A 16,301-nucleotide genomic window follows, 5' to 3' on the forward strand; every position below is an offset into this window, starting at 1 on the left:
CGTGTAGAAATAATACTTATATATTTATTTTTTGCATCCATTAATTGAAGAATTCTATTAGCTTAAAAAATTCACTTGACAAAACTATGAACGTAATATAATCAGCTCCATTAATTTTTAACTGAAATGCGATCATAAGATTCAGTCACCCTTTTCACATTGAACCAATCTCCTTTTTTGCTGACTTATTGCTGTGTTTGAAAAGTCTCCAGAGGTAATCTCCACCCTTTCCTTTTTGAATAGGATCTACTTGATCTCACTGAAAAGTGGCTGAAGTGACCCCCCCTAGATGATCTTCTTGCAAAAGTTAAGGCTATACCCACTGAACTTTCACTCACCGGACCTTTACTTGGGCCAGTCATCAGCACAGCATGGCCCAGAACACAGATCTGTCTCTGTCCTCATGGACTTCACATTTTACAGTACTCTATTAGTAGAAATTATGTACAATGATTAAAAAAAAAAAAGATAAACCTGTACATTTTGGTGCATTATCTTTTAGTGAGAGATAAATGAAGAAAGGCACTTACTGCATCACTTAGGACTTCACTGTTAATAGGTAAGATGTGTTCAATTCGCACAAATGGTAAGAGAGAAGAAAGGATCTCTCTAAGCTCTTCGATGTCTAGGTCTCGTCTTTTTATGCCTCTTCTGTTCACACTATGGGCAGTGCCACTCAGCAAGTTTGGCTCTATGAGACAGAAAACAAAAGTCTTCAACCAAATCCAAATTTTCAAACTTTTTTCTCTAGTACACTTTTGGTAACATGCTATATACTTAAGTACATCTGCTTTAAAAAGGATTATAAATTATTTTTGTGTCTTAAGTTTACTTACTAAAGATCTTCTTTGACAAAGACAAAGCATGATATCAACAGTAGGATAACTTTTTTTTGATTGTTTTGCATTAAAAAATAAAGAATTCTTTTCCACATACTAACTCAAAGGAGAAAAGATGACAATCTATTAAAATCTAGTTTGACTAAAGGCTTCTTAAGCTTTCTAACTGCTGTGACCAGTTTTTAGTACAATTAAGGCATTACAGAGCAAGTGGCATTAGTTACTGTGTGTTATCAGTATACTCACTAGGCTACCATGTTTACCAGCAATTTAGTAAGATACTAATTACCTGGTATCTCAAGCAGCAAAACTTAATGTGTACTGTATTTAACTTTTTGTGATAGTCCTCTAAATTTCTATAATATGGGATTGTTGCTGCATAAAACTGAACACTTAGATCTCTGACATGCAATATATTCCCACTGTCTAGGGCAGAGAGTAAAGGTTTTCTTCATTAGGTATCAGTGAAAGAAGATCTGATACATATAAGCTTATAAACACTGAGTGGAAAAGAGAAATTACTAAAATTTTGGGAACCTTTAATCATATCTATAATCTAGGGGCTATATATATATATTTTTTTTTTTGCTGTATTTTTTTTTCTTAAAAAAAAAAATCTTTAAATTCCTAAATATAAGTGCTATATTTTTTGCAAGCACTCTATAGGCAAATAGGCATTTCCCTTAAATCATGTGATAGACACATGGAGAGAGAGAGAAGAAATAATTGTTTTTTTTGAGAAGCTAAGCTTTTTCTGGCATCATTCAAGACAAAATTATTGCAAGCATGTGGAAAAGGGTAATTTTCTCTTGCTTTGCTATGATTTGGCTTCATACTTACACAAAGCGCTGCTTTTCAAAAAAATTTTCCCCTTAAAATAGTGGCATCCTGTTTTCAAATGAAATCTTATATAAAACTTCCAAATATGTAACAGGTTAGGGCAGAACCTTTTTATGAAGGTGACAAAAAAGCGTAGCCTGAGGTGCTTCAGTTCCTCCTCAACCCTGGGGAAGAGCCTTCTGTTCTAATCCCATCAGGAAACTATATATTTTAAGGGAAATCTTATCAAGGATGCTCATTATTTGCCCAAAATAAAAATGACACTCCCTCATTACCAACCTTACATCAGTGAACAAGCCTATGGCCTATGCAGCATTATATACAATTAATTCTTGGAATAGTCCTATTCCATAAGGTCAGTATAAACCATTAGCAAATACTGAACCACTGTTCCTATGAGAAACACAGGGTTAGGCTCCTGTGAGCTTCTGGTCACGACAGTTTTATCAGCCTATCAAGACATAACCTTGTTTTATGTGTTTCTGTTTAAAGACACCTTATTACTATATACTGTTAATTCACGAACACTGCACTCATAGCTAACAGAACTGTCACTCTTTTTTTTTTTTTTTTAAGATTTTATTTATTTATTTGACAGAGAGAGAGATGACAAGCAGGCAGAGAGAGAGGGGGAAGCAAGCTCCCCGTCGAGCAGAGAGCCCGATGCGGGGCTCGATCCCAGGACCCTGAGATCATGAACTGAGCCGAAGGCAGCGGCTTAATCCACTGAGCCATCCAGGCGCCCAGCACTTGTTACTCTTATCTGAATAAGCTTACTTAACTCCTAGTTTCTGTGTAAGGGACATCACAACCTTCCTGTGCTTGGAAATATCATACAGAACTAAAAGTTATAATGGGAGGCCAGTTTGATCAGTAAGATCCCCCAAAAAAAACAAAACAAAAAAACCCAAAAGCAAAAAACCAAACAAAAAAAACCAAACCCATAAAATATGAAAAACATGACACTATTTTGAATGGACTGAAAAGGACACTTGTTTGCAGTATGAGAACTGATATAAGAAGGCAGACTGTCACCCTGTTCCACCTGAAGTTGAGAACACGTGCATCAGGGGACTCAAATATTTTTTTTGTCATTCTGAACATGTCTGCAATGGACCATGAAAATAATGTGGGTACTGATTTGGAGGGGGGTGGAAGTAAATTTTAGCAGGTAGGTGAATTTGCAAATACAGAATCTGCAAATATGGATAGATGGTACACTGGCATTTGAAAAAGTCCCAAATTAACATCAGTGGCTTTAATATTAAAAACAATTCACATCTGAGAACTGCTAAAAGCTTTTTTTGTAGGCCATGGAGAAATAAATTAGCAGGAGAAATTAGATGTTTTGAAAGGCAGGTTTAGCTTGAAATTTTTATTATCTTGAAATGTGACAGAACTCAATAAATGCACTAAAAATTCATCATTGACTTGAACCCTTTAAATAGGTGAGCTTCATGATATGTAAAACAGATCTAAAAAGCAATCAAAGAATGACAGGAAAGGAAAACCTGTATTTAATTTTTCTGATTAAAATGTTTTGAAAAGAAATGTTTTGATTTGGGCTTGCTGTATGGAGGAACACAACATTCTATGAGGGAAGGAGCATTATAAGATCAGTCTCCACCTCTTCTGCAATATCCCCAGTTGGAAGTCATTCAAAAGCATTATTTTTCCTTTACCTTTCACAAAATTTAAAAATAAACAAATGGGCTTTTTGGGGGGGTTACTAGTCATATATTTTTTAATTGAGGTAAAGTTGACATAACATAAACCTCATCATTTTAACCATTTTATTTATTTATTTATTTTAAAAGATTTTATTTATTTATTTGACAGAGAGAGATCACAAGTAGGTGGAGAGGCAGGCAGAGAGAGAGAGAGAGAGAGGGAAGCAGGCTCCCTGCTGAGCAGAGAGCCCGATGTGGGACTTGATCCCAGGACCCTGAGATTATGACCTGAGCGGAAGGCAGCGGCTTAACCCACTAAGCCACCCAGGCACCCCTCATTTTAACCATTTTAAAATGTACAATTTAGTCAGTGACTTCTAGTATATTTAAAATGTTATATGTACATCACCACTACCTAATTCCTAAGCATTTCCATCAAAAATACGCTTTAAATGAAAATCATTGAATGAAAAATTTCATTCTAATACTTCTATAAATCAGTAAACATTATTAAGCACATAGATAACATGAAAAGTACCCTTTTAAAGTTGTAAAATAGAATTTTCTGGTATACTTATTTCTAACAAAGTATACCTTCTCCACTAAAGGATGTTATGGACTGTGAAAATTTCTGTTCTCACCAGGCCATAGTGGTTATTGTTGAGATGGACGCACAGCATGTCTCCGGACAAAAAACTTACAGTACAAGCTAACTTTGGGAGCTTACCTCTGTCAGCTATTCTTTTCATCAACTGATGCTCACCCCATTTAATCAGATACTTAAGGATATCTTGTTCACTTGCCTAGAATAAGAAATGGCTTAATTTTAGTGAAATTAGACAAATGGCAAATTTCATTACTCACTTTTCCTAGGTCATAATGTACATGCAGTGTGCAACCCAACACCTTTTCCTCTCCACTGGCTGGCTGAGATGTTCCACAAAAGCTGCAGCCCACCAGCAGCGAACACACGACCACTTCGTATGTGTCCAATAACCCATCTCTCAGCACCAACTAAATTTTTTATTCTTGTTTTCACCTTTATTTTTTCTTTTTCCTATTCTCTTTACCTATTTTAAACTTATTTTATTCTACTATATGGTCTCTATACAGGTGCCTTAAATTCTTCCTGGGACAAGGTAGAGATAAATCGATGTAAATAAAAGTATATAGATACCTAGTGATTACAATCTCCTGCAGGAACAGAAAACACAGGTATAGCAACTTGTTTTGGCAGAGACACTACACTCTGCACAATGTATGCTACTGACTGGTGAAGGGCCCTTCCAGCAGTCTGTGAAATGGCAAGGTGCCCTTCATTTCTTTGTACTTTACTGAAAATCTCAGTGCAAATCTAGGCTGCTCTCCAAGGCTTTTACTTTCTAACTAGAAATGCAAAGCTTTCTAAAGACAATAATCTGAGAGAACTGACAAATCCTAACCCCCATAATGCACTCCGTCTGGATCAGGACAATGAAACGAGGTTAATGAACAGAGATCCTAAATAAATCAAATCCAATTACAACAACATTTGTACTGCAATCAAAGCACAGATGCTAAGTGGATTATTTAACTCTTCACTGAATTTCTCATTGGGATGGAAACATTTTATTATTTTCCTAGTATAAACAGAAATAGGTAATGACTCAAAGGGTTTATGTTTTTGTAACATTAAAACTGTTGTATAGTTTTTGCCATAAAATTCATAAAACCAATGGCAAACTAATTAAACTTGAGCATATATTACTTGAAAGTATTTTTTGTAATATTTTAAATTTATTGTTTTTAAATTACCAAATTAGATTGACATATAAGTCAATGACAGAAGAATTTGCTAACAACTACGGATTAAAAATTAGTTTAAAACAGTATTATATTCTGATAAGACAAACACACTGAGTTTTTATAAGCATTTGAGTAGTTTAGAAATTGAATACTATTCTTACTTTGTGCTGCTTAAGCTACTGTCTACAGTCTAAGTATCTGACAATCCACGCAAAACAAGAAATTGTTATAGTCAATTAATGGAAGCCAAGACAATCTCTGTTGGGATATGCTTCTGACCTTGCCTACTGGTATATTTATTTACTGCCCCAACCCCTTTGGTGTAGCTGGCTGGGACCTGGGCTTGTTCACAATGTTGAGTCATAGCAGCAGGTGCATGAAGGGCCAGAGGGCCAGAAAGCTTTTCCTGTACAAATCTGAAGAGGGCATCCCTGGGTGGGCTGATCTCCCAAATGGGAGAATAAAAGAGTGTAGGTGGGTTTCCCAGTGCACACATGGATGGCAGTGAATCTGACAGCTGTAGAAATGATTACCTGTAGGTAGTCAGACTGGATAGCAGTGAGCAGATGGTCTTTGCTGAGTTCATAAAAAACATCCGAAGTCATGACCTGGGAAAATTCCTCACAGAGGAAATGTAAAGCTTGTCGATGCACCCATTTAGAGCCATACGGATGAGAGCTCCACTTGAGGATGGCAATTAAGGTATCTAGTGAGATGTTCTCAGCAATGATATCCTCACAGCCTAAAAGAGAAGGTAAATACTTCTTAAGATTAGTCATAAATAATACTTATGGAACATCGGTACGTTAGACACTGTGCTTAAAAGTAGCAGTAATAAACAAGAACAAGGAGATAAATAAATTTCATGGAAATCACCAAGACCTGGAGGGACGGGGTAACAGCAGGTAACAACAGACTATGACATCTACAGGAAATCTGCTGTTCAGTAGAGACAGATCCATAGAAAGGGGCAGAGAATCCTCACAACTGTTTAAGAAAACAAGTATCTGTACAAATCCAACAATTTAAGTAAGACACGATAGTGGAGAGCAGTGGACCACAAGGCAAAGAGAAGGTAGAAATGACACAGTTGTGAGAACTGGCCAGTCAGAGAAAGGCTAAAGATGGAAAACACAGTTCATGACACACTGGATGACATGATCAGGACCAGCTCAATGGATGGGTGGAAAACGAAGGTGAAATAGAACCAGGAAAATCAGAAAGTTCTGTATCTCAGTGGAAGAAAATCAACTTCACAGAAGAAGATACGAGAGCTAACTTAACCACAGGTTGCGTAACAATGATACCCGGGCGCTTGAGCTGGACGGATGCAAACTGTGACATGGCTGCTGTAGGGCTGAAGCAAGCTCAAGCTTTTCAGATTCAAGCACAGAGTCCTGACCAATGGAACAATGTGGCACTGATGTCCCGTGGGATGCTGTGTTCTGTCTGGGCCCCATGTTTTAGATGGGGCATTGACAAACGCCAGGATTCTCAGAAGAGGGCAAAAGAACAGTAGGGAGTCTGAGACCTGTCACAGAGGAGAAAAGCTCCGAGCAACCAAGATTACTTGGCTTATGTAAGAGAAACCTGAGGGAAGACATAGGTGCTATCTTTAAATGTCTGACAGACCTTCATGAGGCAAAGGAGAGAGGACGGACTTCCCTGTTGTTCCAAGGGCAGGTCCTGGATGTTAAATGGATATTGAAAGAAGAGGGATTTTGCCTCAATATTAAGACATTTCTAACAATTAGATTTGTTCTCCTCTTGTCCCTCAAAAAAAAAAAAAAAAAAAAAAGGATCCTTCTAGAAAAATACAGGCACAAAGGCTGGCTCATCACCTAAGGGATAGAGTACCAAGAACCCCTACGCTGGATATGGAGCTGACGTCAGATAGTGTTCAAGCTGCTTCCATCACAAAGATAAAATCTTCCCTTTAAAAAAGATTTTATTTATCTATTTGACAGAGAGAGAGAGAGAGAGATCACAAGTAGGCAGAGAGGCAGGCAGAGGGAAAGGGGGAAGTAGGTTCCCTGCCAAGCGGAGTGCCCAACATGGGACTTGATCTCAAGGTCGTGAGATCATGACCTGAGCCGAAGGCAGAGGCTTAACCCACTGAGCCACCCAGGTGCCCCACAAAGATAAAATCATTTTTTAGAAAAGCGGTAACAGAGTATCAATGTGAGAGTAATTTAATCTAAACATAAAAGATTAATTTCCTTAATCTCAACATTCACCTGAGATCCCGATAAGGAACACTGAGATCACCACAATGGACTCCGCGTGTAAACAACACCCAAAGAAGTGAGTACGTGCTGATGAGGAGTGAGAGAAATGGAAAAACTGTAAACCGCTCTCACGATTTTATGGTGAGCCTCGCATGCCAGCGGCCAGAGGAAGACCTGTGTCATTCTGCTGCTTGAAAGCAGGCCCTGGACTAGAGGTGAGGAGAATGAGTCAATCCGTCAGGAGAGGCAATCTGATAGATGAGTTTGGGCATGAAGAAAGGGAAGTTAGAGAAAAGGTGGTTTATTGAAAAGGATGTATCACAATCCTACGAAACCAGGATATTGGCAGAGGGAAAGAAGGAGAATTAATAACATCATATATTTAAATTCCTGAAAAGTTTTCAAAGAAGTGAGAAGTGATAGGAAAAAGTAGGCTTTGCAATCAAGATAGATCGGACTCAAAATCCCACCTTGGCCACTTAGAAGCAAAGTCATTTTGGACAAATCCTTTGCCTCTTTGAGCCTGAAATGTTCTCATTTGTAAAACTGGGTTTATACTCCTAACTCTGGGTTGTTACAAGATTTAAATGATTAACATAAGATTAAATGAGTACCCTTGACACTCTTCATTTGTTCAAACATTCTGCAGTATCTACTTGCCAAGAGCTGTGAATACAATGCTCTTTTTACCACACACTTTCCTGGGTGATATCATCTGCCCCCCCAAGGCTTTAACTCCCAAACCATCCTCATGACTTTCAAATCTATATACAGTTCCAGGGTGCCTGGCTGGCTCAGTCAGAAAAGCATGGGACTCTTAATCTTGGGTTGTGAATTTGAGGCTCACCTGGGGTACAGAAGATTACTTAAATCAACTTAACAATAAAAACGTCTATGCACAGTTCTAACCCAGAGCTCTCTCCTGACTCCCAGACTCATTCCGTCAACTTCCCACTGGAGAGTTCCACGGGGATATTCTGCAGACCTCTTAAAGGCAAATCAATTTGTTTCCTCTGGGAAATCTAGTACACTCCCCCATGCCCACCCCACCCCACCTTTTTAATCCCCGATTTAGAGAAGAATCCTCTTCCTTTCAAAGCCAGAAATCTTAGTACTTAACAGTGCTTCTTTCTCCTCAAGATTCTTTCTCTCCAATCACCATCAAATGCTGTTCATTCTATTCTTGTTTTAAATAAATCCCCTCCACTGAATCTCTACCACCTCCCCATTTCAGAATCTGATACTTTCTAAACCCCGCATCACTGAAATAGCCTCAGAAAGTTCCCATCTTTCTCCCTTCCAATCTGTTCTCCATACTGTTGCCAGATGATCTTTTAAAATGTAAATTAGATTATATATGTAACAAATTATTCAATAGCTTGCAAATAACTTCAAGATAAAATCCAAACTACATATTCTTGATGGTCTGGCCATTGCCAACTTCTCTAGCCCCTTTCCTGTTCATATTCTACACTGCATTCATTACTTAGCATTTCCTAGAGTTCCACCAAACTCTCACCTCCAGGCCTTTGCATAAGTTGTTCCATTTTTCTGAAATGCTCTTAATTCTCCTTCTTAACTCATCCACATTTTTTAGACTTGCTTAGACACAGGTTCTTTCAAAACTCTACCTTCATCTTGTTCCCCAAAGCCTAGGTCAGGTGTGTTCCTCTTAAAAAGGCTGCCCTATTTCTGCCTTAATAGAAGATAAATAATAAATAATAATAATAATAAATAACAGCAATAAACTCTCATACTATTTTATATTTCTTCAATATCTGTCTGAATCCTCTACCAGACTGAGAGCTCCTTTGGGGTAGAGGCCCTACCTTCTGTCATTCTCCAATGCCTGACATCTAGTAGGCTAATCAATTGAAAAAAAAAACAAAAAAAACAAAACAAAAAAAAAACCAGCTAACACTTTTAAAACTTATTATGTGCCAAGTTTGTACTTGACTTAGAATATTTAATTTCAGCACTCCTATTCCAAGAAGGTGGTATTACTATTCCCATTTAAAAAAAAATTATTTTTTAAGATTTTTATTTATTTATTTGACAGACAGAGATCACAAGCAGGCAGAGAGGGGGGGGGAAGCAGGCTGCCCGCTGAGCAGAGAGCCGACATGGGGCTCGATCCCAGGACCCTGAGCCGAAGGCAGAGGCTTAACCCACTGAGCCATCCAGGCGCCCCACTATTCCCATTTGACAGATGAGAAAACTAAGATTCACAAAGATTAATGAGCTTGCTCAATTCACACAGCTAGGAAGAAGACAAGTTGTATATAGCTAAACATAGCCTTCCGCTTCTGCTGAAAAATCTCCCCCTTTTTTATTCCTCTAAACTTATGTCTCCTATGAATCAATGCTCATCAGAACTTCTTCACTTACAGCCACTCCTCTTATAAACAGAAAAGCACCTTATAAATATACCAAACACACTGACACTAACTCACAAATGTGAAAGGAAAACAATTAGGCAAAAAATTGGAATGCTGAAAGGTATATTTTAAGAAGAGATTTATCTAATATTGTCAAATATAGTATTTTCATATTACAGTAGGGATTTCAATTAGTGGTAATTTGCCTTTTGTCAAGGTTATTGATAAGGGAATGAAAACGTACACAGAGCAACAAGGCCAAAGGGGTGCTGGCAGGGAAAGGCCCGCAAGCAAGATGCAGAAAGACTTCATACAATGCCATTTCTTTGGTAAATTTTGGACCAGTCTTGTTGGCCCAAAAATGTTACCAGCACATTTTCGAAGACGGTTGGATTCCTACTGACAAAGGGATACTAAGCCAAACACCACAAGGTCAATGCATAAATCAAAGGGTCCACTTAAGTGCAGTGTAGGTGTTTACTTCTCTGTCAAATAAATAAGTAAAAATCTTTATTAAAAAATAAATTTCTAACCTGTCATGTACAAATACTTCAGTAGAAACCAATAAAAACACTTCTTGAATATTGTGATGATGTCAAAGTGCCAAGAAGTTTCTAAATGCTTACTTTCAGAAACTGTGCTTACCCCATTACAGACACTCTTGGGAGCACTGCTGTCTAGAATCCCATTCCTTCCCTTGTGCCAGCTTCAGGGTACAGGACAGTCAAATTTGTTTCCTCCCGTTTGGTACTAATAAACTCTCAGAGGGAGTTGTTTTTTCCTCTTCTATTTCCTTAGAGTTTACTGAATTTGTTTTCTAACTAGACATAAAATAGTATCCTCTTCTTTAAAGACAATTAAATACATAATCAGAATGATTATCTTTTTAACTTTTATTATTTTTTTAAGTAGGCTCCATGCCCAGGGTGCAGCCCAACACAGGGCCCGAACTCACAACCCTGAGATAGAGACGTGAGCTGAGACTATGGTGTTTAGCACCTGACTGGGTCACCCAGGAGCCCCTACTTTATCTTCTTGAAGTTAGAAATATAGAGTGTAAGAGTATTATCCAAATATGGCAGATTACTGTACATATTCAGCAACACCAGCTCTCTGATCCCACCACACCCATGGGCACAGTATACATCTGCACCCTAAGACTTTGGAACTGGCCATAAGATCGGCTTTGACCAACGAAATGTTGTGACAAAAAGCGTCAAAAGTACTTTTTTGGGAATAGGCTTGACCTCTTGCCTTCTGCCACTGCCCTGGGAAAGAACATGCTGTGGCTAGCTTGTTGATCCTAGGAAGAGAACCAGCAGCAGCAGAAACAGGGTCACCCAGCCCTGGTAAACCACAGTGGCAATCAGAATGACCCCAGTGCTGCAAACTTAAATTTGTAATTCTACCTGACCTGGAAGTTTGTGAGAAATACATGTTCGTGTCATATGCCACTCAGATTCCCCAGTTGGCTATTACGCAGCAATGGCTGACTAGTACACCGTGTACCTTTACTGGAGGAATTCAAAAGCCTTTATCAATTTCCTTATAAAAGAAAAACTCATCTGTAGCCAAGACCTTGAAGGGCTCATAGGTGCCATGCATTCTACTCAGGTAGCAGACTTTCAGTGAAGCAATTGTGAGGTTGGCAGATGAAATATGAAGTCAACTTCTTAGGACTTTGTCCCCCCTGGAAAACTGCGTCTTACAGATCCCTTGCTTACTTGATTAATCCTTTGTTCTATTCTCTTTTACCAGAATATTTTCTTTCCAATATGTAGTATCGGCAAAAATGCCTCTTTTTAAAAATTTGAGCTACATACCATAAATGATCAAGACAGAGGGATAAAGAAGCACCAACAAATTGACATTTACTAATAGATATGATTGTTCCTGCTGCGTGTTGAACAGGAACACTTTCTGTTTTTATTATTAACATTTCCCCCTCTTCATGCTCCTCTGATAACTATAAAATACGCTTTGAATCAGCAGATTTTCTGGCAACATGGTCAGGATCTGTCTTTATTGCCACTCTCATACTTGCACCACTGGCAGCAGTGGGAAACCTTTTCACTAGCTCATGTCTGTCACAAGCAACTTCTAGATTCAAAGTTTCATATTGGACTTGTGGTGGGAAAAGGAAGAACACAGGCAAGTTCTAATAGGCTTCGGAAAAAAGTTGCTTCAACTCTTTCCAACTAACCTGTTTGGAACTGATTCCAGTTCCCAAGGAAAGGAATCACGAAATGAGAGGGAGGTGAGGGCAGTCAAAAGTGCATATAGGCTTTGAATTCGGGTAGTTACATCACCACCTCTTGACTCTCCCCCGTAGAGCTCTGTGCCAGATCAAAGCACACCCGTTATTCTCATTTCCTCATACAGAGGATGAAATAATCCCATCAGAGTTCTGAGGATTATGTTAAATAACATCAGGGAGCCAGTGTCCATCAACACTTACTCTTTTTCTAGGCTAGAAATCTTTCAAATCAGCTGTGCTGACTCCTTTGACATTTATATAGAACTAGTTGGTGCGTCCTACTGACTCTTCCTTCAAGATGCTCTTTGATTAGCCTGTTTTCCATTCCCAGGAATGTGATCTCTGTCCAAATCCTTCATGCCTCACACATCAAATACGGAAGAGCTTCCTGCTGACTCCTGCCCTCCTTCTTCTAATCCACACTGAGCACACTGCCGAAAGGTTTTCCACCATCATCTCTGCATCTTCTCTGTTTTAAACACCAAATGGAATTCCAAAGCCAAGGCAGAAAAGGAAAGTCCCGACATGTAAGGATTAGAAGACAAGTCAAGGGCGCCTGGGTGGCTCAGTGGGTTGGGCCGCTGCCTTCGGCTCAGGTCATGATCTCAGGGTCCTGGGATCGAGTCCCGCATCGGGCTCTCTGCCCGGCAGGGAGCCTGCTTCCCTCTCTCTCTCTCTCTCTCTGCCTGCCTCTCCATCTACTTGTGATTTCTCTCTGTCAAATAAATAAATAAAATCTTTAAAAAAAAAAAAAAAAAAAAAAAAAAAAAAAAGAAGAAGACAAGTCAAGCTGTGCCGCAGTGTTTTTTTTTTTTTTTAAAGATTTTATTTATTTATTGGACAGAGAGATCACAAGTAGGCAGAGAGGCAGGCAGAGAGAGAGGAGGAAGCAGGCTCCCCTGCTGAGCAGAGAGCCCGATGCAGGGCTCGATCCCAGCACCCTGGGATCATGACCTGAGCCGAAGGCAGAGGCTTAACCCTCTGAGCCACCCAGGCGCCCCTGTGCCGCAGTGTTTTTAACTGCCAGTCCTTGGACTCTGCAACTTGTGAGAGCTGGTGGCATCAACACTCTTCTCTCCGCCCCCGGAGGACCAGTCCAAAGATTCTACAGAGCATCTCAGAGGGTCCCGGCAGGGCTGGAACCCTGGCGTCTCCAGCAGCGACCAGCCCAAGGCCACTCTTCTGCTTTTTCTCTTCCCCTTTCTCACGATCCCGGGGACTGCACTCCTGTTCAGGGGATTACTTACCAAATAAGCCACCTGCAAGCAAGCTCTAGTTTTAGGCTGCCTTAGCACAGGTTGTGGGGGAATGGCAAGAGACACCATACAATGAGAGGAAGAGAAGTGGCCCTAGGAAACAAGATTCTCCAGTGAGATTCTGGAACTAGCTCACTCACTGAAGAAATGGCAAAAAGGACCCCGGCTCCTAATGATAAGCAGGTGGTGGTGAGCCCTGCATGCAGCGGCAGTTTGACAAAACTGTGGTTTTGCTCTAAGGGAAATGCTAGTTTAGTGGGAGAGGTGGTCTTTGGATAGAATGAGCCCCTGAAATTGGCTGGCTTTAGCTGACTGCTTTCAAAGTCAGGAAAAAAAATGAAACAACCATTCAGGGCAGCCACCCCTCAATCTAGGCATTCTGTCAAAGTCGGAAGACTTTTAGGTGGTCTTTAAAAGCATCCTTATTTCCCACAGCTGCACAACAGGCTACCGAAACTCAGGATCCAGATTTAATTTGAAAGATATCAGACCTCAAAGACTTGAATGCAAAGCCTCAACAAATCTTCGATGATGCAATCTGGGTTTGAACAGAAATAGGTGGGGACAGAAATCTGGAATGGGGTATCTGGGTGGATGAGCGAGGAATGTCAAACGCCAAGATTGTCTAAACTTTCTGGGTTGGTGGGGACACAGCTCTAACTGCTGGCAGAAAACAGCAGCCACCTGCAAAGACAACGCTTGTCCTCTTCAAGATCTGCCTCTGCCTCTGCTCACTGGTTCCAAAACAATAATCAGGAGCTGATCACTCATAAGCACAGTCTGAACAAGGGAATACGATTTCTGTTCTGGGGGGAAAGAATGAACACACCCAAGAACCGCAAGACCTGGAGATATGTACTGGCAGGGTCTAGAAGACTGTTTGTGGGAACGCATCTCGAGTGTGCTGGATTGGGACGCTAGGTCTGCGGCAATATAATACAAGAGGAGCAGGAAGGTGTTTGTATGGATTTCAAGGTATTCACCAGGGCATCTTTTGTTGCTTCTCTGTCCAGTGATAACAAAGACTGGGCAACTGTAGGAACCATCGATAAAGTGATTAAGAGCTCAGACACCTCTGAGATGAAGGTCTGGGTTACCTCAACCTGGCAGGCCACCCCAACCTGCTGAAATATGGGCAAAGGAAAATGACAATTCAGGTTAGGGGACAGAAGAGGGGTACTGTGCTAATTTGTATGGTTCCAGCTTGCTTTAGCTTAGAACTGTCTCCCACAATTTCCATTCCTATATGGTTCTAAGCAAAGTTGGTCAAAGTTGTGCGAGAACAGGAGGCAGAAGCAGCAGCATCACTCTCTGAGTCACCATAACTAGATATGGGGACAAGCAGACACAGAGGCTAGCTGATTCTTGGTCTCCCCTGCTTCGAGTTCAGTTCTCCTTCCCAACTGGCCCCAGGTCACCACCAGATGCTTGGCTGAGGAGCCACAGGCCAGAGCGCCCCTCTCCACATGCCCCCGTACCCTGTGCAGCGCCCTGTGAGTGGCTCAGTGTGTCTGGTCTCTCAGGCTGACTGGCTGGTCGTTCCTCTGAGTTCTGTTTCTCTTCCAGCCACACCTTTCCCTGCAGTGGTGTGAGGCTCAATCCCTAGAAGAATTCCCTTATCCCCTAAGGCAGAGGTGTTCTGCTGCCCAAACTGAACTCTGAGGGAGGACAGTTTTGATGAGAATATCAATTATAGCCCCAGCCTGTCGCAACCGCAGGACTGCGGCTAACTGCACCATCCCTCCCGGACTGGGACTTTTGTAGAGGGGTGGCTGGTTATCACCTTGAAGTCTCTGTGATGAATTGGATCTAAATTATTGTTTTCTCATTAAATTAAATCACATCAAATTGTTGATATTAAACCATTTTGACCTATGAAAATAACCTCAGAAGATTATACAACGTGTTAGTTTTCTACTGCTACGTAACAAATTACCACAACAGGTGAAAACAAATCATCTCCTATTTTCTGTGGACCAGGACACTGGGCACAGGTGACGTGCGCCCTCTGTCAGGATTTCCTAAGGCTGCAATCAGGTGTCAGCTGGGCTTGCCTTCTCACCTGAAGAGCTGGGAAGTTCTGGGGAAGAATCTGCTTCCAAGGTCATTCAGGTTGTTGGCAGAAATCCTTTCCTTGTGGCCATGTAAGGACCCAGCTTCCTGTGGCTATTGGTGGGGGGTTCCCACAAAGCTCCTAGAGGCTGCATGAGATTCCTGCCGTGGTCCGCTCAACAGGCCTTTTCACAACAGAACAGCTACTTCATCAATGCTGATGAGGGAAGATGTCTCTAGTTCAAGTCTACTATCAAGATGGAGTCTTCTCTAATGTAATGTAATCACAGGAACTACAGCCCACCTCTGCCATATTGTACTGGTTAGAGACAAGACATAGGCTGTGCTCAATGCTTAAGCAGGTGTAAGTATCAGAAGATGGGGATCATTGGGGATTACCTTAGGGTCTCCTCGTCACAGTAAGTTTATGACCATTCTAGTAATGTGCTTTTGACACGCCGCACAATCCGGATCATTTTAGTCTGTCCTGAGTGCTCCTTTCTTTGATCTACATTAGCTGTCTTTTCTCAGAACACATCTAATTTTACAACTTCTCTGAAGAGAGGTAAGAAAAACTACAATCAATATTTTAGGTAAAGGTGCATTATAATTTGGCCAAAAAAGAAAAAAAAAAGGCTATTGACAAGGGAGCTAAGAATACTCAATGGGAAAAAGACTGTTTCTTCAATAAATTGCACTGGGAAAACTGGATATCCACATGCAAAGGAATAAAACTGAATCCCTATCTTATACCACTCACTAAAACTAACTCAAGATGGATGAAGGACTTAAATGTAAGACCTGAAACCATGGCCTCCTAGAGGAAAGCACAGGAGTAAAACTCTTTTTGACATGGGTCTTGATAATGATTTTTTGTATTTGACACGTAATTCGTAAGTGGTACTATATCAAACTAAAAAGCTTCTGCACAGTAAAAGAAACAATCAACAAAATTAAAAGACAACTTACAGAATGAGAGAAAAATATTTGCAAACC

At 40.4% G+C, this 16,301-nt stretch overlaps 1 protein-coding gene across 1 annotated transcript in view; it reads right to left on the minus strand.

Annotated features, from left to right (window-relative positions):
* Window positions 1–16,301, minus strand: part of BTBD7 (BTB domain containing 7) — an 80,005-nt gene that overhangs the window by 16,463 nt on the left and 47,241 nt on the right. Inside the window, exons 4-6 of the mRNA XM_059373858.1 lie at window positions 5,668–5,876; window positions 4,077–4,152; window positions 531–691 (exon numbers count right to left, since the gene is read on the minus strand). Coding sequence (XP_059229841.1) covers window positions 531–691; window positions 4,077–4,152; window positions 5,668–5,876 — 446 coding nt within the window. The remainder of the gene's footprint in view (window positions 1–530; window positions 692–4,076; window positions 4,153–5,667; window positions 5,877–16,301) is intronic.

Source organism: Mustela nigripes, chromosome 13, assembly GCF_022355385.1.
Source record: "Mustela nigripes isolate SB6536 chromosome 13, MUSNIG.SB6536, whole genome shotgun sequence".
NCBI lineage: Eukaryota > Metazoa > Chordata > Mammalia > Carnivora > Mustelidae > Mustela > Mustela nigripes.